Below are 20414 nucleotides of genomic sequence, written 5' to 3'. Positions count from 1 at the left end.
TATAACCAACTGATAAGTATTGCTTAAAGTGATTATTATGCCAATTTACTTCAATTACATATTTCGAATATCAGTAGAACTATATTGCAAGTTTGCACTTCTTGTTTTTTGTTATATGGGCTTCACTTGATTTTCTAAACTTCAAGTTGTGTTCTGAAATTTTAATTTAAAACAAATCTCTAATTATAAAACCTTATAGTTATATTGATATGTGTCTTCAAACTACATAACAGATACAAATTTTTAAAAGTTTTGATTATTTTTTCATGAAATTATTTTTTTATGTTAATGACCTTGATGATAAATGAGTTTTATAAAACTGTGTATCTCTGCCATTAAGAAGCACATTCGAATGAAGATGTTTAATTTTTCCAAACCCAATCAATCTTTGCTTCGCTGTCTCGATTCAAGGGAAAAATTTTGATTTTCGATCCCGGAAGCACTAAGCAAACATCACTCGAAGCACACAGTGCTGTTCGGATACTGAGAAGGATTCTCCTCGGGTGAACTAAATTGCAAGAAATTGCAAATATGCAGCTCCGGGAACGAGAGATTTTCATCCCCCCGAGCTTCAGCTATCTCCCGGCATCTCGATTCCCGGATGATCTCAGAATATTTGAGTGGGATAAATGACAAGCTGGAACAGCCAAGCGTCCGGAGTTCTCTTCTTTGATTCTTTTTTTTGTGGGTCGGTGTGCTTCTGTTGATTGATTTCGTCATTTTGTTTGTGTTCGGGATTTTCACCGAAAGGGGTTTTCATCCTTCTCCCCCCCCAGACCAAATCAAATCCCAGCAGAAACAGAAAACCAGATTGAACTTTATCATTGATCAGATCCATTAAGATGCGGTTTTTGTGAGCAAAGAGAGAGAACGTTTTTTTCTGGTCTGAAACCACTGCTTGAGGAGGGAAAATCTGAATTTGATGGTTTTGAAGCAAAACTTTAGATCATGAATGTAGGTCATTTCTCACGTCGGGTTTTAGAGCTCTGTTATTTTGTAAGGTAAGGGAAAACCTTTGATCAATTGAGAGTTTTTTACAGCTTCAACTTAAATTCCATTTTTTCTCATACTTTATTTTCACATTTGATCGAAATTTTTGTAATTGTTGAAAAAGAAAATTTTAAATTGTGAACTTTCTTACCAATTTCAGTTCTCACTGGTAACCCCGAAACGCCATCTGTCTTCCGCATTTGGCAGTAACTCATCCGGGGGCAACTGTCTGCTTTCTGTGTGCTGTCACAATGACCGTCATTATTTTACGATATGTTGTATGTTTGCGAATGGTTTTTGAGTTTCCGGAGTTAAATGTATTTGGACTTGGTCTTGGACGTTGGAATATCTTCCAGAAGCAAGGGGAACAACACTTCGCAAATGGCAACAGCCAGCAACATTCATCTTCCCAGGGAGCACATTTCATGTGTAAGGAGGCTGTCATGTTTCCCGCATTGCAACAGATTGCAAAAACAGTATTAAGATATGGTATAGAGCTGTTTTGCGAAGCGGGAATGTCAAGAGTCACTCCTGCTCTTACCAAACAAAACCTAGAGATAGCCACCAGAAGTGGCTGTAATTATTTTGAAATTAAATTCCCATTCTTGGATTCGTTTTGCGTCAAGAAAAAGATTTAATGAGATAAACGTTTCAATCGTTTTTAGTAAGATTCCTTAGAAGAGGGAACTCTTGAAAAGAAAAAAAAACTTTAAAATCTTTAATATCTTTAAAATCTTTATCACTTAAACGTGGATTCAAGAGGAAAGCTTGAACTATGTATACTATGGTGGAAATGGATGTCAAAGTTGGAACCGAACCAATGGAAATCAGAAAAATCGAAAATTTGAGTTTGATGTCAATGGACTTGAAAAAAAAAACAAAAAAAGGACGAAACGTGGTGTTATCTCGAATACATTTTTTTTCTCTATAATCGACTTCATAATTTCAAAAATCAACAGAAAGGACCAAAGGAAATTCGAAAGATCGAAACTTTTATTTTGATGCCACATGACTTAGAATGAAATATGATGCATTAAACGTGGACAAATGATGTAGTCTCAAAAATAGTTTTTGCCCAAAAAACTTGCCAACATTTTGGGACTTAGTCGGATTTCCAAAAATCGATTGATTTTCAGAAAAACGGCCAGGTCTCAAAAAGTCGATGTTTGACCGAAATTTTTTTTTCGAGATAACACCAGATCTCTATGTTTGAAGCATGTCTAAGTCTTCCCTTTGGTGGTTTTAAAATTTCAAGTTGATTTTTGACAATATATTTTTTTTGAGATGACACCAGATTTGAGCTTTTGAATAAGTTGAAAGTTATAGCAGTGCTGATTTTTTCGAGCTTAGTTGAAAAAAAAAACTTATTTCCTCTGAAAATCCAACTTTCTTTTGTGGATTCTTTTTTCAATTTGAAATCAGCTAAGATTTATGTCAAGACATTGCACATAGAGAATCAAGCACAGAAATCTGTTACCATAACTTAAACACCGAAAAAATTTTCTTGATCATTCAAACAAACAAACATTATCTAAATGTCAGCCGCTTTGGCGTAGTGGTTAGAATTCAAATAATCTACGCCAAGGTTTGTGAGATAGAATCCCAGTCTCGGCATACATAGTACACTTTCTGTGATCTGGTGGTTTTAGCTTACAAATATGTTAGGCATTATAACTCCAAAACATGAACGCTTAGCGTTAAGCAAAGAAGATCTCTTCAAAGAAACATAAAGTTTCCCTAAGATCCCATGTTTGTGTGTTCGATAGGTGAGACTTTAAAAAAAATAAGATGAAATCATAAATAGATTACTAACGTTAAACAGAAATAACTTTTGTTTTGAGTATTAAAAGTTTGAGCTTTGATCTTTTTTATAGCTGTATTGTTTATTAGTAGAAAACCTGAACAACTTAGTGTAGAAAGACAGTAGAAAACTATCAACTATTTAGAGTTTTTAATAAACTATGATGTTTTGGTGGAGCCTAAGAAATATAATGAACACTATCAAGATTTCCTTTTTCCCAAACAACAAACCAATTTGTAGATCTTATGAACATTCTTGTCATCAACATTTTCCAGCGATAAACAATGTATATGAATTAAAAGGTAACTTATTCAAACCAAGTTCATCGAATTTCTGAAAAAGAATTTCCAAAAATTTATTAACAAAAGAACTCAACCTAAACATCGTTATTTTTATTGATAATTAATATGTTCCACACTCTTATTTATTGGTTTGAATTTTTGATTCTTAATTCCCCTTAGTTGGCGAAAAAGAATGTATTCGAAAAAAAAAATATACACTTAATTTAGCAAATAACTTTTGAATGAAAATATGGAATTTAAAAAAAAACAGCGAAATTACCTAGTAACGTAGTGTGTACGTGTATAAAACTTGGTGACAATTTAACTCGTGGTTTTTGAGATATTGTCCAATACAGAACCTTATTGACAAAATCTTCGGGCAGAATCAAGAAAAATCCAGGAAAATTCCAATGAGAGACAAAAAACAGCTAGAAACAAACTTTTCGACCAAAATTCATATAATAAATTTTTGACGTAGTCCTGGAGGATCTTAAAGAGCTGAAATTTGAGTAAAAGTGGCGATGTTATGGAATGTACGAGGTTTTATCAAGAGCAATTTAAAAATTTCAATATAGAAAGTGTAGAAAAAACAATTTTTTATGGCTGGTTCATCTTGCTGACTAATAAACAAGCCTGACCTAACTTCTACCTGGTAAAAAGTTGGCCCACCGGTTAAATAAACAAATTACGGCGGTCAAATCGTGCACAAAATATTTGGAAAAATTTCACAATGAACAGCAATACAAACTCTTTAGCGGGCACCTGGCAGGTTTTGAGCTAGAAACTTTTTGTTGGCAAGTCTCACCTAGATGTTCCGCAGATAAACAAGGGAAAAAAATAAAAATTGATGTCCAGTACTTGAGGAGGCTGATGATCTGTTGAAGCTTCAACTCAGTTGGTGTTTCATATCGATTGACACAAAAAATGGCTTAATATACAAAGAAGAAGGCTCCAAATGCATCCGTTTTCCCTGCATTGCACTTAAATAGGTTCCACAAACTTTTTACTCTCTTTTGGCTGAATCTGGAATCGTGCCATTACACAAAAACTGTGATGAAGTGATAGAAAATCAAATTTGTTGTTTTTGTGCCGAAGGAGGACAAACGGATAAATTTGTAATACTTGCATCAAATTTAAATTTTGAGTAATTTTGAATGTCAAACTTCAAGAAACAGAAAAGTCTTTAATTTGAAAAAGGGTACTTCATAGTCATTAAAGATGGCGCACGTGGTGCCCAAACATTAAAGTCCATAACTTTCTTCATTGAATGCTATCTCGGAAACCACTTGACAGAACCTCACAAAACTTGGCTCATGTAAACCTAACAATGCCTAACATAACTAAACAGCTTTTTAAGTAACGTTTGTATTTGTTTTTTTTTTAACTAAAACTTATGTTCATACAGCCAAACTTATAATTTCTCCAATTTTTTAATTTAAAAAACCGCGCCTAGCTTTCACCTATTGATGATCATCAATTTGATCATTTGATAACACGGGAGAACAGCAGTTTAGATGCCTATGTTTCAATTACCTACTGTTTGGGAAAATTTTGGTGCTCTGAAATCGAATCATTCACCAATTCACCAAACTACCACACCTCTAGTTTTGGTGATATAGCGTGTAGAAATTTAAAAATTGGTCTGTTTTGAGTGAAATCGGTCTATGATAATTGATAAACAAATAAACCAATTAAAAAAACAAATATTGAATCAATTTATTATCCTTCATTTAGTCAGGGATTCAGATCATGCATAGATATTTTATTTTCTGAAATAGAACTCACAATGGGGAAAAACTGTATAAACCGCGAAGAAATTCAATGTCTTACCTTCTACACGGACCAAATCTATCAAAATAAACTTTCCATTAGTGAAAATGTCTGGGAAATCGATTGGACATAGTTTCTGACACCGCAAGAGCTTACGAACGAAGATATAACTCAAGTAACCAAAAGTATCATAGAACGGTCTCTTAAAAGCTTATTCAGTCCTGTTTTGGAGTTGCATAGCATTCTACTCAATTTAAAATTTATGTTCTTATCGATACTTTCAAGATCCATAATCAAGGCTGTTCAGCCGTTGCATGAGACTTTGAATAAACAAAAATTTAAAAACAGTTATAGGTATTTACTTTAATCGCTAATTGAAATTCTTAACATTTAATTTTGATTATTCTTTTCCCGTTACTCTTTATAAATTTTATACTAACTTAAAAAAATTTCATGAAGATTTGAACCTTGACATAATAGGTGAAAACTGAACACGCTTCCTTTGTACCATGGCCAATGCTCAGATTGATGTTATTTTAATCATTAATTGAAAGTTAACTTAGGTTTATCACTAAATTTTGGATCACAAATGTTTCTAAACTATACGATTTGTGAAAAGCTGGCGCAGAAACTTATTTTGATTTATTAGCATTATTCACTGATTCTCTTAGCATTATTCATTTATGAACCTGGACTTTTCCTTCCAATGTTCTTTTCCTCACATAATTTTTGTTATAATCGCGGGCGAACACATTTAATCGATCGTTTCTTTTTATTTTTTGCAAAAAATGCATTTTTTGGTCTCAAATTGAGAACGGCTTCGGAAAAGTTTCTATGAGAGTAAAACAAACCATATAAATTTTTTTTGACAAAACTCAATTTGCATGGAAGTTTCGCAGAAGTTCCTCAAGGAACTAACAAGTTCATATGAAGTTTTGCATGACACCAAAAAGTTTGTTAGATGTTCGTAAAAAAGCACGATATGAAAAATTGATGTCCAATTTCTATAAGGTAGGGTGAGTGCTTCTTCTTTGGACCTAGAGCCTACTTTAGTCCTAAATTACCAAAAATCGCAATTAACTTATTTCGTTTGCATGAATTCAGGACACTCCTATGAAAATAATAAACTTTTATTCTTCATTTATGCTATTATGTCGCAATTAGCCATTAAAAGTAATCGGCAAAAATTGCAAGGTTTTTAAAAAAGTATCTTTTCTTGAGTGGTAAAACAGACAGCTTAATTAGTGAGAAGCATTTCGAAAAGTCAAAACGATAAAGAATAAATCATTTTATTCGACAGGCCAAGCCAAATTTTGAAGGAAAATTACCAATAGGCACTTTGTGTCAAGATGTTCCATTTTCAGACCTAATATCAACTTTGTCAACTCTAACCAATCAACTTAAGTGCAAATTTTTACTAGAGCATAACTAAGATTCTATATTGAGTATTTCCAACATTTTTTGTCAGCTTCAGGTGAATAAGCTACAAGTAAACACAAAACACCTTATTGTGCTGCTCTAAGTGTGCTAATGTGCTAAAGTTTGAGATATTCATAACAGAAATTAGGGTGTTTGTTCAAATCGTTTGAAATCCAAAATATTATTTCATGATGTGTTTTTTGCAAAATAAAATATTTCATTAGGTTGTTAATGTTTTTTCAAGAAATCTTTCTTTTTACCGGCATTTTAGATCTAGGTCTAATTAAGAGTACAAGTCCAGTACCAAAACAGGAACAGTAGGTTCAAATTAAGAAATTTTGATCATCCATATCTTTGTAAAGCTATCAAAAACGGCAGAACAAAGAATTGAAAATCTCATTGAAACTTGCAGATAAGACCATTAACTACGATTGGATTTTCCCAGAACCACAAAACACCCGTCCATGCATGAGTTAAACATGGGCTTATACCTACTTGAAACGCACAAAAGTGTTCAATGCTACATGTTTAGAATTTTTAAATTCTTATAGTAAGTAAGTATAAAAGTAAGTATAGAAGTCCGTTCTATATTACTCTTCAGTACTTTTTATTCAGCCAATTGTGAACTTTAAACGTACAAAATTCAGTAGCTATATGATTTCTGGTTTCTTGGGAGTGCATTTTAAACACACAGTTCCCCTACATTTTTTGAACAATCTAGAAAAACACTAGTTTAGACTGCAACATTTTGATTTTTTCCCGAGGAATCGAATGGAGACTGTTTGAGCCACCACACGGTTCGGAAAATGGAGTGATGGCTGATTTATTCTTATTTCCCCTTCATTTTTATTATAATTCAAAAAAAAATTATGATCGGACTTGAAAATTTTGAATCAAAGGAGACTTATCTTGTATATTTTTTCCCCATGAATCGAATGAAGGTTTTTTGACCCACCACCGCACCAACCGGAAAATGAAGTTATGGCTGTTTTTATCCTCAATTCCTCTATTTTTTTTTTCAAATAAATAGTTCAGCTACAACTCCATTTTCCGAAATGAACGGTTACTCAAACGGTTACTCGAAAATAAAAAATCCACAAGATAGATTTTATTTGGTTTAAAATTTTCAAGTTTGAACTTACCGTTTTTATAATTTATTCAAACATATAAGGGAATTAAGAATAAAATCAGCCATAAATTCATCTTTCGAAGCGTGTAGCAGCTCAAATTGCCTTCATTTAATTTCTTGAAAAAAAATCACATGAGATAGGTCTATTTTTGTTGAAAATTTTCTAGTCTAAATCAGTGTTTTTCTGGATTATTTACAAAATATTGTGGAGTTAGGAGTTAAAAAGGCACTATATCTTAGTTCGTAAACTCGCCTCTCGTCTCGTCTCGTCGTCTATTTTCTGGACATTTTTACTGAAGGAAAGTATATTTTCATGGATTTGGCTCGTGTAGGATTTCACTTTTGTCCCCATTGTGCAACGTTTAAAAAATATCTACAATTTATAGAAATTTTAATACATAAGATTGAAGCTTCATATGTTTTCGCGGAGTTGTGGAATCATAATAAAAATTTTAATTTATATTTTCTCAGAAGTCAAAATTACTCACGGTGTACGATTAGTTGACCTTTTCATGAATTCTTTTTAGAGTGTCCATTTCCGGACATTTTGAAGTTCCCGGGAATCGGAAAATCCGATATCACATTTTCCGGGAATTCCCGGGTTCCAGGGAAAAAGTGGAAAAGAAGATATTTACCCTCTACTACATACAAAAACAAATATATACATTTGTTTTTTTTACATTATTTAGTCTAATTTTGTGTTGTGAAACATTTTACACTATTTATCAATCAGAATAATTGAAAAAAATGCATAAAACTCCTTTCGAAATTTTATTTCTTTAAAAATGTATGCTCTGAATCCTCTGACTTTGAAATTTAAGCTGAAAAACTATTATTTTAAAATTATTTTGAATTTTGGTTAATGCAGTGTTAAAGCATTGAATAAAAACAATTGGTTAAAAATTGCTATTTGAATTTTAATTCATTGAAATTGTTTGAAACACAATATTGAATTGTGTTCAAAATTCGGAACCATATTTTGAAGAGGATTAACATTAAGTTTAGAATACGAAAAAGAAATACATACACTCAATTACTCTGTGTACCTAAAAAAAATATGAATTCAATTGATAGGTACTTTGACCAACATAATTGCCTGTATTTTTCTGCAAAACATTGAGAAGATTGAGGAAGGTTAGGTTTATGTTATCGACTGTGATTGATATTTATTGTTTTATTTCTGACTATTTTCGATCTTTGATTTCAAGCAACTTTATAGAATTAAAATAACAAATATATATTCACAGAAGAGCAGCGAAGACTGGACACCTGAACGTTGAAAAAAAAAAACGAAATCTGAAAATAACAACCGTAAGGCAAGTGAGCTTACACACTTTAAATCAGACTTTTAACAATGCTCATTGCAATTTCTGAAACTGGTAAACTTCCAATACTCTTGAAGAAGACCACCAAAAATGGTCAAAACTTCTGGCATTTAAAAAAGTAAGTTGTTTTCTTGAATAACCAATAGCAATAGAATAGCCAAAAATAAAAGGTTGAAGAAGATTTTTCTCAATTGATAGATAATGATTCTCTAAACTTCAGATTGTTCTTCAAATCTCATGATATTTTCAGATGACCTATAAGTTTCAAAAAGTGTCGTTTCTTCGTTACAGATTTTTCGCCATTTTTTACTTTCAACAACAGGTTCTCAAAAAAAACTTTTTTTTTAATTAAATATTTTCACCATGTTTAAAAAAAATCTATCAAAGTCTAGCGGTTATTTTCCTTCCTGAACCTGGCTATTTTTCCAATTTAGGTCATGTACTTTTGAAAATTAAGCTCTTTTCATTATATTCGGGAAATCCCGGGATTTTCTAACCGTTCTCCGAGATACGGGAAATCTCGAATTTTCTTGATTCCCGGAAATTTCTGCTCGGGAAATCCCTGGATGGACATTCTAATTCCTTTATTTAAACCATATTTGTCATGATTTACAGTTTTTCCAAAAAAAACTGTACAGATTTCTGCAACGATTTTTTAATTATTTTCAGATGTTATCACGAAAACAAGAGCTGATAAGATATATTTCATATTTGGAATCAACAAGTCAATTTAAGCTCCTTAAATCTATGTCCCTCGGAAAAATGTGAATTTTGTTGCCTTGTGTTCTATTACTTTTGTTATTAATTCTCATTCATTATTTTTTTTTATTCTTTTCATTTAACATAGAATTTGGAGGAATTTTTCGAAAACAGAAGTTGTTGTTTGGTTTTAGTAGTTTTAATGTAGGGATGAAAATATTTAACGAGCTTTACATACAAAAAAAAATAAATAAACTTTAGAGAGCATGCCAAAGTTAGTCATATCCTAGCTTTCCTGTAGATTGAATGCCGTACACAAAATAACGCAATGCAAGAGGTGAAACTCCTGAAGTGCCTGAATCTCTGAATGATTTGTTACTAATTAAACTCTTAGTAAAAAGTTAGTTAACTGTCACCGATACTTAAAACAAACATATTTGAGATGACATCCCAAATTCAGTTACAAAAGTATGGAAGCAGTGCTACAAAACGACAAAAAAAAGTGAAGATAAAGTGTTAAAGTTTATAAAAATGTGTGGAATTAGTAAAATCTGACATGTACGATATTATTTTTTTAAATTGGTGAGGGTGAAAACTCTTGGTTAATCCCTCGTTAAATAAACCGTACAAAAAAAAAAAAAGTTACAAAAGTATGTAGGTTTACTTGATGCTGCCATGATTTAATTGGGCACATGTGCCAAAATTTTACAGATTTTAGAAAAAAAAAATATTTAAATTCTTTTTGTGTTTACTGGACCACTATGATTTAAAAAAAAAACAAACGAAATTCGGGACAGAGCGGCAACCTTGCCCCGGCAGGGAGAATTGTTTCGTCAAAATCAAGTATGAGTTCTATCAGGGAAGCATAATCGAAGATTGAAGAAATGAAAAAAATTTGGACGATAACGAAACAATTCTCCCTGCCTATGCATAATTGATGCTATTCCCGAATTCACTGCGTATACTACATATGTTGACCTAGAAAGCCGGAGATTCAGAGTTGAAATCCAGCACAATACAGTAATTTTTTTGACGTATTTTTTTTAAATAAAAAGCTTTTAAATTTTCTGTAACTTCTCTGTCAACATAACCTCTCCTCCTGACGGACTCATTTTCAATAGTATAAAATAATACGACTAAAATTAAAGAGGTTAAAAAACATTTAAATGTAGTCAGAGAAATTTAGATTCATGTTCAACCAACTCAATTTTTTTAACCATACAATATTTCGAATTGTGAGGGTATTTAAAAAAATTGTTTCACTGAGATTATTTTTAAATTAATTTTTTATATATGTATTTCACGCGCATTAAGATTCAATCTCTTATTTTAGAAGTCGAAAAACACAGATCAATAAAACGAAAATACATCCTTCCCTATCCATCTGAACCCAAATAAAGCTCCAACGACAAAATCCATAAATTCGATCCGTTGATGCCTAATCCTCAGACAATAATCTGCTACGCAAAAACCACAATCGAGAAACTGTCCCGATAAGCAAACAAACGACAGTTCATCCGTTCGTCTGGCTTTTGGTTTTGCAATCGTTTTTGGAGACTTGTTCCAAAATTTGTCTTTTATTTTTGATTGAGCAAATTTTCAGTCCATTCCGAACCGACAACTTTATATCGATTACCCGTTGATAAAAGTACTAAAATCGATTTAATTTCTTTCTTGTGTTGATTGAGTAGGGTATATGTTCCGTTTTTTTAAATATCCCTTAATAAATTTTAATTAAATATTATCGCTTGGTCGTTGGCTTAAAAGAGAAAACCACATTTAAACAAGTACGTTGCCCAAAAGATTTTCCAGTCTTCTTTTCGAGTATATTTTTGGGGGCCTCAACACAGGGAACCTTTTCTCAGATGGAATAAAACCCATTTATCGTGTCACAATGTTAGACAATCCAACCCATTGGAAATTGTCTTCTGGTAATGGGGGTGTATGTTTAGTTTTTGAATATTCGACTGGTTACTTTCCGTGATTAACCTTTCAAAAATGTGGTTATTTGATGAAAATTTCATTTTTTTTTATGAAAGTGAGATTATTTTTAATGAACGTAGCTTTTGTGGCACTTCATTAGTGTTTATTAAACCTTCACATTACCTCGAAATGTTTCCAAAAACATTCCAACTGAAATATTTACTTTATCCAATTAAATTTTTCGAAGTTATTATTATTTTATAGTGGACAATGAAGGCCAAATAATTCTACATTACATTCTACATGAGTCGTTTTTCAGGTCTTCCAACTTGAGGATTCGAATTATTTTCGATTTTGGTAACACATTTTCTAATGGTGCATTGTAAAACGAGGTTTATTTAAAATACTCTTCCACAATTAAATCCCTTTGAAAATGACAAAATTTGTCATTTTTTGTTATTATCGTTAATTACCAATTTCCCCAAATAAACGTCAAAAGAAAAGCTATAAACTCACTGCAAGATGAAGTCATTAATTTTTCTCGACCTTTGATTCATTCTAGAGCCAATGGATGACCCTGGGGATGTTGATGCTGATGGCGGCAGCGATGGCCCGAAGTGATGATCAGATGCCCCAGGAAAGCAAACAGCAGAAGCAGCTCCACACCCAGAAGGTGACGGACGACGCCAAAGGAAGCAACGGGAACTCTGGAGGAGGTGGAGGAGGAACAGGCCGGATACTTCCTCTGAATGGACCCGACAAAAACAAACGAGGTGCGCCGGATATTCAGACAATCGTCGGTAAGATTACTCACTCACAGGAGGCAGCTGAAGGAAACTGAGGGAAAAGGGTTAGAGCGAAATTTTCGGTTAGTTTTTGCCAAACCCTACTTCATACAATGGCTTCAACGCTGTGTACAGCTGCCATATTTTTCGAAAAACCCGGAAAGCGCAAACTTTTCGGTGAACAAGTTGAATAGACTTTTAATTATCTCCATAAATCCGTTCCGATTACTATTTGGCATTATTCAAGCATAATTATGCAGCGTGTGGAAAAGTTGGAGCCAAACAACTATCCACTATCTAGGAAACGCTAGAAAACTGCTTCGGAACAGCAGGAGAAAAAATAAATTGCATCCCAAAAGGATTGCTCGAATATCCGTTAACTATCCGACAACTTGGTTGATTACCAGCCGCCGCTGCTGCAACTGCACCAGAGCTGGCTGAACGTTTAGGAAAGGCATATACTTATTTTTCTAGGTTAACCAAACTATGAAAAACCTCAAAACTTTTTTTCATCATATTCTTGTGTAACGGTGCTTGTCATTAAATTCAATCTACATTTTTCAACAGATTTTTTTGGGAACATATTCGAAAAGCAGGACAGGATGTTTTATACTTATTCAAAAATGGAATACAAAAACAATGTCGATAATAAATTTATAACATAAGCAATGATCCTTGAATTTTAAAGAATCGACAGATTATTTCGGATTCAAATAATCTGTAATATCTATATATCTATATATATAAAAATGAATTTCTGTCTGTCTGTCTTTCTGTCTGTTCCCTATAGACTCGGAAACTACTAAACCGATTTACGTGAAACTTGGCAGGTGGGGGTAATGGAGGCCGGGGAAGGTTCCTATTCTGGTTTGGGACCCCTCCCCCTAACAGGAAGGGGGGGAGGGGCCTCCCAAATAAAAGACAATTTTTTTGCATAACTCGAGAACCCATCAAGCAAATGGTATCAAATTTGGCATGGGGTTGTATTTGGGAACGAAGAATATTTCAATAAAGATTACATACCCCTCCCTCCTCTCAGCGGGGTGATAGAAAGGGGGGAGGGGGGCTACCTTACAATTTTTCATATAACTCGAAAACTAAAAAAGTTATTGGAACCAAATTTGGCACGGGAAGGCATTTGGATACGAAAAATGTTTCAATGATTATTTGAGACCCCTCCCTTTTTCCTGTATTAAGGGGGAGGGGCCTCTTTGATATTTTTTTACATAACTCAAAAATTAATAGAGCAATTGGAATCAAACTTGGCATGGTAGGGTAGTTGGATACGAAAAATATTTCTATGACTATTTGAGACCCCTCCCTCTTTCCAGTAGGGAGATAAAAAGGGGGGAGAGGGCTTCTTTTATAATTTTTTACATAGCTCAAAAACTAATTAAGCAAATGGAACTAAATTTGGCATGGGCGGGTATTTGGGAACGTGACATGTTCTAATGATTGTTTGAGATCCCTTCCTTCTTCCAGCGGGGAGAAAGGAAAGAAGGAGGGGAGTTTCATACAATTTTTACTGCATAACTCAAGAACTACAACAGCAAATGGAACCAAATTTGGCATGGAACGATATTTGGGTACGAGAAATGCTTCTATGAATATTTGGTATCCCTCACATCTTCAAAGAGGTGGATGAAATGGGGGAGGAGAGGTCTACCTTACAGTTTTCAGTATAACTGAAGAGTTGATCGAGCAAATTGAACCATATTTGGCATGTGAGGGTATTTGAATACGAGAAATGTTTCTATCATAAATTGAAGCCCCAACTTTTTTTCAGCGGAAAGATATAAAGGGGGAAAGGGAGGCTTCCATACAAATTTTTTGCATAACTCGAGAATTAATTGAGCAAATGAAACTAAATTTGGCATCAAAAAGTATTTGAGTACGAAAAATACTTTTTTTATGTGAAACAATTCCTTTCTGGCAGTAGGATGATAGAATTGGGAATATAGGAATGGAAGAGAAGGCTTACATTGACCTTTTTTTTTTATAAAATCCGAGAAATGGACAAAACTTAACATGGAAAATCATTTTGCTATGATTCTATGAATATCTGATACACCATCCTCCTTTCAGTACATAGGAGATACATAGCAAGAGGGAGGTGAGCCCAATACAATTTTGTTAGCATAAGTTCTCAGTTTATGCAAACGAAACCAACAAATGGAAATAAATATGGCATGGAAAGGTACTTGGTTACGAGATATGTTTCTACGAATGTTATAGACCCTCACGCTTTACAGTGTAGACAGGGGAAGAAAGAAGGGGCTCCTTATAGATTATGTTGTAAAGCTTAGAAACTTATCAACCAATGGAGTAATATTTGATATAAGAGGATTTTTGGCACGAAAAAATGGGTATGATTTTTAAAGACCACGACCTTCATTTAGCAGGGGGTAAAGGAAGGATAGGGGAGGCTCTCTTATCAGTTTTTATCATAAATCCAGAGAATATCAAGCAAAAACAACCATATTTTATAAATTAGATTGTTTACGTACGATTAATTTGAGACCCTCCTTTTTCAGGGCGAAGCTTAAAGAAGCAGATTAAAATTATCAGATCTATAACACCAATTTATAGATCAAAATTCAGAAAATTAGTTTAAGTCAGCTGCAGCTCTTATTTTAAAGCGGGTTTAAAATAATATCAACAAAACAATAAAAGTTTGAATAATTTCTGAAAATATTATATGTTTTGGAAAGGTGTAGCAAAGCACACCGGGTCAGCTAGTGTATTATAAAATAGGCGTCCACGCTAAAAACTACTGCAACTCCGCTCAAGCAACAATTTCATACTTTTGAAATGTTGTTGATTTAAACGTGGAGAACTCCTTTCTCCGGATACAGCCCCTTTGCCTTGAAAAGGGTTCTCAGCATTTTCTCTTATTTCAAACGCTTTCATATGGTGAATTTGAATGTTGCCAGAACATTTTCAGCACGTATTCAGGCCAGACAAATCCGCACCATTTATTCTAAAAACCTGGAAAAATCCGGACATTTGATTTCAACATTGTCGAACAAAAATTGGGGCAATAACCGGGCACAATCAATCAAAAACCAGGAATTGCTAAACAAAAGTCAAGAAAAAAACTTGAAGAAAATATTTTTTTCGTCAAAACTTATCAGCAGTTTTTTTATCGTACTGAGGGCATTCACAAAACTTGAATGATTATTTTTATAAAACTTGCCTATTAAATTTCGGTTTTGAGTGCTTTGCTACACTTTTAAATAATAAACGAAATTTTCTTAAATCCATTCAAATTTCATTTGTTTTGTGATAACTATTTTAAACCAAACTACAAAATAAATAAAAAGCAATCGCTATTGAATGAGAGATGCAGCTGAAGTCTCTTGTTGCAATACAAAGAAAACAAAAACTATTATTCTGAATCTTGATATCTTAATTTGTTTCCAAGATTTGAAAATTTATATTTGTTGTTATTAATATAAATTCCTCACTCTCTCCCTATTCCAATGCGGTAAGGGCTCCAAAACTATACCATGGAAATGTTTTGAGTATCTGAAAAATGAATCATGCCACATTTGGCTCCATTTGTTTGATAAGAGTTTTCGAGTTATGTTAAATAAAATATAAATAAAGCCTGCTCTTTCTTTCTGACTCCGCCCTAAAAATGGAGGTTTATGCCAAAAAAAAACTGTCAAGGGAGCCCTCCTGTCCTTCACATCCTCCAGTGCTGGAATCAAGTCAGGGTCTGTAATAATCATACCCATTATTTTCGTACCCAAAAACCCTCTTATACCAAATTTAATCACATTGGTTGATAAATTTTAACTTTTGCAACGATCTATAGCAGGGATCTATAGCAACCGTAGAAACATATCTCGTATTCAAATACCTTTCCATTTCATACTTGATTCCATTTGCTGGCTTTGTCAACATAAATTGAGAACTTTTTCTAACAAAATTTTATTGCGCCATCCTCCGTTCTTCCCATGTTTCTGTTCACTGGAAGCACGGTGGTGTCTCAAATAATCATAGAATAATATCAAAATAATTTTCCATGTCAAGTTTTGTCCATTAGTTCGATGAGAATTCTCGAGTTATGCCAAAATATTGTATGGAAGCCCTATTCCCACCTTGCTATATCGCCAAACCTATGCTCCTACCCTACTGCAAGAAAGGGATGGTTTCAAATAATTATAGAAATATTTCTCGTATTGAAATACCATCCCATGCAAAATTTGGTTCCTTTTGCTTGGTCAGCTGGTTAGTCTTATTATGCATAAACATGTTAGAGAATCCCATTTACGCTTTCTATCTCTTAATTGGATAAGGAGGCGAATACTTAATATTCATAAAAAATATTTCTTGGACGCAAATACTCTTTGATGCCATACTTGGTTTTATTTGCTCGATTAATTTTCAAGTTATGCTAAACTTGTATGGAAGCCCCTTTTCCCCATTTATATCTCTCCGCAGAAAGAAAAGAGGGCCATAAAATCATATCTCGTATTCAAATACTCATCTATGCTTAATTTGGTTCCATTAGCTCGATTAGTTTTCGAGTTATGTATGAAAAATTTTATGGATGCTTATATCCTCACCGCTGGACAAAGGGGGTGTCTCAAATAACCATAGAATCATTTCTCGTTTTGAAAGACCTTTGCATGCCAAATTTGGTTCCATTTGTTTGATTAGTTTTCGAGTTATTAAAAAAATGTAAGAGAGCCCCCCTTCATTCTTTCTATCTTCTCAATGGAGAAAAGGAGGGATACCAAACTATCAAAGAATGTATGAAGGCCTTTTCCCTGCACCTTCTCTTTTCCTATCTCCTCTCTGAAAGGAGGGTGGGGTAACAAATATTCATTGAAGCATTTTTCGTACCCTAATACCTTCTAATGCCAAATTTGATTTCATTAGCTTGATTAGTTTTTAAATTATCTAAACAATTGTAAGCTAACCCCTACTCCACCCTGGAAGAACGGAAGGGTATCAAATAATCATAGAATCATTCATCGTACCCGAATACCATACTATGCCAAATTTATTACCATAAGCTTGATCGGTTCTCGAGTTATGCGAACGTTTGTCTTTTATTTGTAAGATCCCCTATTGTAAGTTTGCCAGAATTTTTTCCACTCCCATCCGGGCCTAGCAATTCCGGGCATTTTTTTCAAAAAACCCTGGCAAAATCCGGGCATGGATTTTAATTTTTCAAATCCAAAAACCGGGCAAAAACCGGGCAAAAACCGGGCAAAAACCGGGCAAAATTTAGGTGTTATTATATATAAAAGCAAAGAAAAAATGCAAAAAAATCGAAATTAATATTTTATTAATGTAATTGCAGACTTCCAACAACTTTTTGGATCACTTATATATTTAAAGGTTTATAAATGTAAATCAGCGAAATTATTTGAATCAACCGTTGAAAATTTCCATACCGATAATCGATTTTGCTGAAACGTACTCAAAAACTTTGATTTCTTTAGGTTTCTTTGTGAAAATTGTTAAAAAATCCGGTCAATATCCGGACTTTTTTTCACGATATCCGGGCAACCGGGCCGGCCCGGACTTTCTCGAAATTTTGCATCAAATATCCGGGCAAACCCGGATAAATCCGGGCAATTTGGCAAGCGTTCCCTATCCCCTTCCTGTGAAAGGGATGGGTCTCAAACCATAATAAGAACCTTCCCTGGCCTCTAATACCCTCATCTGCCAAGTTTCACATGAATCGGTTCAGTAGTTTCCGAATCTAAAGAGAAGCGACAGACAGAAACTTATTTTTATATAAATATCTGAATATTTACTTTTTTTGTATTTTTATTGACCATCAATGTTGCAAACATCAGCATATTTTTGTCGCGCTTTTTTGTAACTGTGCAGTAGTCTGAATCGATTTGAAGTAATATTTGAACTTCTCAAACGCTTGGTTTTAAAATGCGTTTTGGTTAAAAACTCATGTATAATTTTTTGGAGAATTTGCAGAATGCTAATGGTTTTTGTGCCAATTTATGAATTCTTTGAAGAAAATTTTCCACTGAACAACTTTGTTGAAGACTATAAACTCGTAGTTTCAAAAGTGCAACGCTCCAAAAAGGCTGCTTCGTTGATGACAAGGATCTCGGAAAGAAATCCGAAACTCAAACGAAGATAAGTAACATGAAAAACATCTTTATCTATTATTTTGTCGCCTTCTTAGCAACTCAGGTCAGTTGCAACTCATCATACAAAACTTTCACAATCGTTGTCTGTAACATTCGATTTAAATAAAAATTATGTTGAAGTAGTTGTATTAGCTAATTCAGAAACATTTCGATACTTTACGGGTGATTTAAAACTCATTATGATTGACCGGATGGCACGGCCATCGCTTGGTGTTTGGCTACGTTTTGGACGTGAATCAGAAAGCTAGACTAGAATCCAATGTTCACTGCTAGCAGAAACGTTTGAACCAAAACATTTTTTGTGATGTGAAAGTGATTGTATAAAATATCAATAAACTTAGGTTCAGTAGATAATTTACAAAATTACGAGTGAAAATTTTTCAATGTTGTACCACTGTTTTCATAAATTAAAACTATAGGTGGGTTTCGATATTTAAAAAAGTTATAGCAAAAATTTTTGACGATGATAAACCAGTTTTAAATTTAAATTGAAGTTTTCGAAAGTCTGTTGATGGTTACAGTTTTTGTTAGCACTAAAATAGAAATGAAAACATTGATTTTAATGCAATCATACGAGTTAATTGAATGATTTAGATAGAAGTGTATCTTCATGTTAATTGGAACTTTGAAAGCATTAACCAGTTTTTGATTTAAATATTTCAATGAGCAAACTTTAAAAAGATTTGATTTATGTTTTTAGTCTTGATTTTTACTGAGAAAGGATGGATAGAAGCTTGAGGGAATAAGATCTCAAATATGAGAATTGAACACACAAAAGCCTTCAATAAATTAAAGCCCATTTGTAACTAAGGGATTTCACTAGGAAATTAGAATGTAGAAATTAGTTAGAAAGTTTTGTAACAATCTCCAATAAAAGCTGTCTTAAGAAAATAATTTTAAATATAAGATCACAGCACAGTCAAAAGTGTCTCTATGGTCATATTTTAGCCCTAAAGGTTTCCTAATTTTCCTATTTTAGCCCACTTTCCCAACAATATTATTTTGCTAGGATGCAGTGGTGACCTCGGTCCTGAAGCATGAATTTTGAATCTTTCAGTCCAATTCTCTCTTTCCATCTATCGATTGACTACAAGGACGTGGCCAGCGCCGATATTGATGTTGAAAGAGAGAGCATCAGTTTTGTGCTTTGTTAATGTGTTGCCAATCCCAGACACCATTCGTTTGGCCTCTGGATATAATTGATGGCCTCGGTCAATCACGGAGTAGCAACATGCAATATTAATAAAGTTAAGATGATAAAGCATTTCAGGTTCAACGATTTAAGGTGGACGTAGTAGTCAATCGAGCTAAGCTAAGCTAAGCTAATTAAGAACATTTTTTTTATCTTCATAGTTTCAGATAAATTTATTTGATTTTACTGTCCTAAGTAACACAGATCAAGCCAATTGGCTTTAGGAGTTTTAATATTGTTTTATGAAGACTTTTCGATGGCATCCAATTTTTAAAACGGTTTCATTGTAATATAGGAAATGCTTCATTTATCGTGTGTTTTGAAAGAGCCCTGAAAGTTTTGCTAAAACTTGAATAAAACACTATCTTAAGAGTGTTGTAAAAAAAGTTGCAAAAGTATTGCTTAAGATTCAATAAAACACATACTTTCCTGTTTTTATTGGAGCTTTGGTACCAGTTTTAATAATGCGCTCATCGCGCTTTTAAATCTAGCGTTCAAGCCAAGTTGAAAAACTGTTTATTGGAACATTGGATGTAGGCATGATAAAACAGAACGTATACACGCTTAAACTTGTTTACCTCTATTTGAGATAGCATAACCAGTTTTGAAAGAATTATCACTCAAAATTGAGAAAAACGTGCTATCAAAATGATATAAATTAACACAGCTAAATTCATCTGAAAAATAAAAACAACTTTGTTGTATCCGCATTCAAATTTAAAAACAACCACAAATCGTCATTCGCTCAATTCTTAGGGTTCGAATAAAAGCAAGCGCACTGTGAATAAAGGTTTTTTTTTTAGAATCGATAAGAATAAATGTATAAGACAATTAATTTATAAGTACGCCGAATAAATTACTTGTTTTATTTATTCATCCCTGTCTCTCAATGCGAAGTTAATCTATATTTACGTCATCCAATCAAGAGTTAACAAAATTTCTTCCGGATCAACCGCTCTTGAAAAG

General features: G+C 33.4%; 1 protein-coding gene across 2 annotated transcripts in view; it reads left to right on the top strand.

Annotated features, from left to right (window-relative positions):
- The window catches only part of LOC129757773 (basic-leucine zipper transcription factor A-like), a 138631-nt gene that overhangs the window by 31988 nt on the left and 86229 nt on the right, over positions 1-20414 (top strand). The window contains exon 2 of one of the 2 annotated variants that reach the window (XM_055755072.1): positions 11900-12110. In XM_055755072.1, coding sequence (XP_055611047.1) covers positions 11900-12110 — 211 coding nt within the window. Of the gene's footprint in view, positions 1-11899; positions 12138-20414 lie in introns of both variants that reach the window. The other variant, XM_055755070.1, reaches the window with a different exon arrangement.

This window comes from Uranotaenia lowii, chromosome 3 (assembly GCF_029784155.1).
Source record: "Uranotaenia lowii strain MFRU-FL chromosome 3, ASM2978415v1, whole genome shotgun sequence".
NCBI classification, from domain to species: Eukaryota; Metazoa; Arthropoda; class Insecta; order Diptera; family Culicidae; genus Uranotaenia; species Uranotaenia lowii.
Note: the sequence above shows the minus strand (reverse complement) of the source record. Positions and strands in the feature narration are given on the sequence as shown.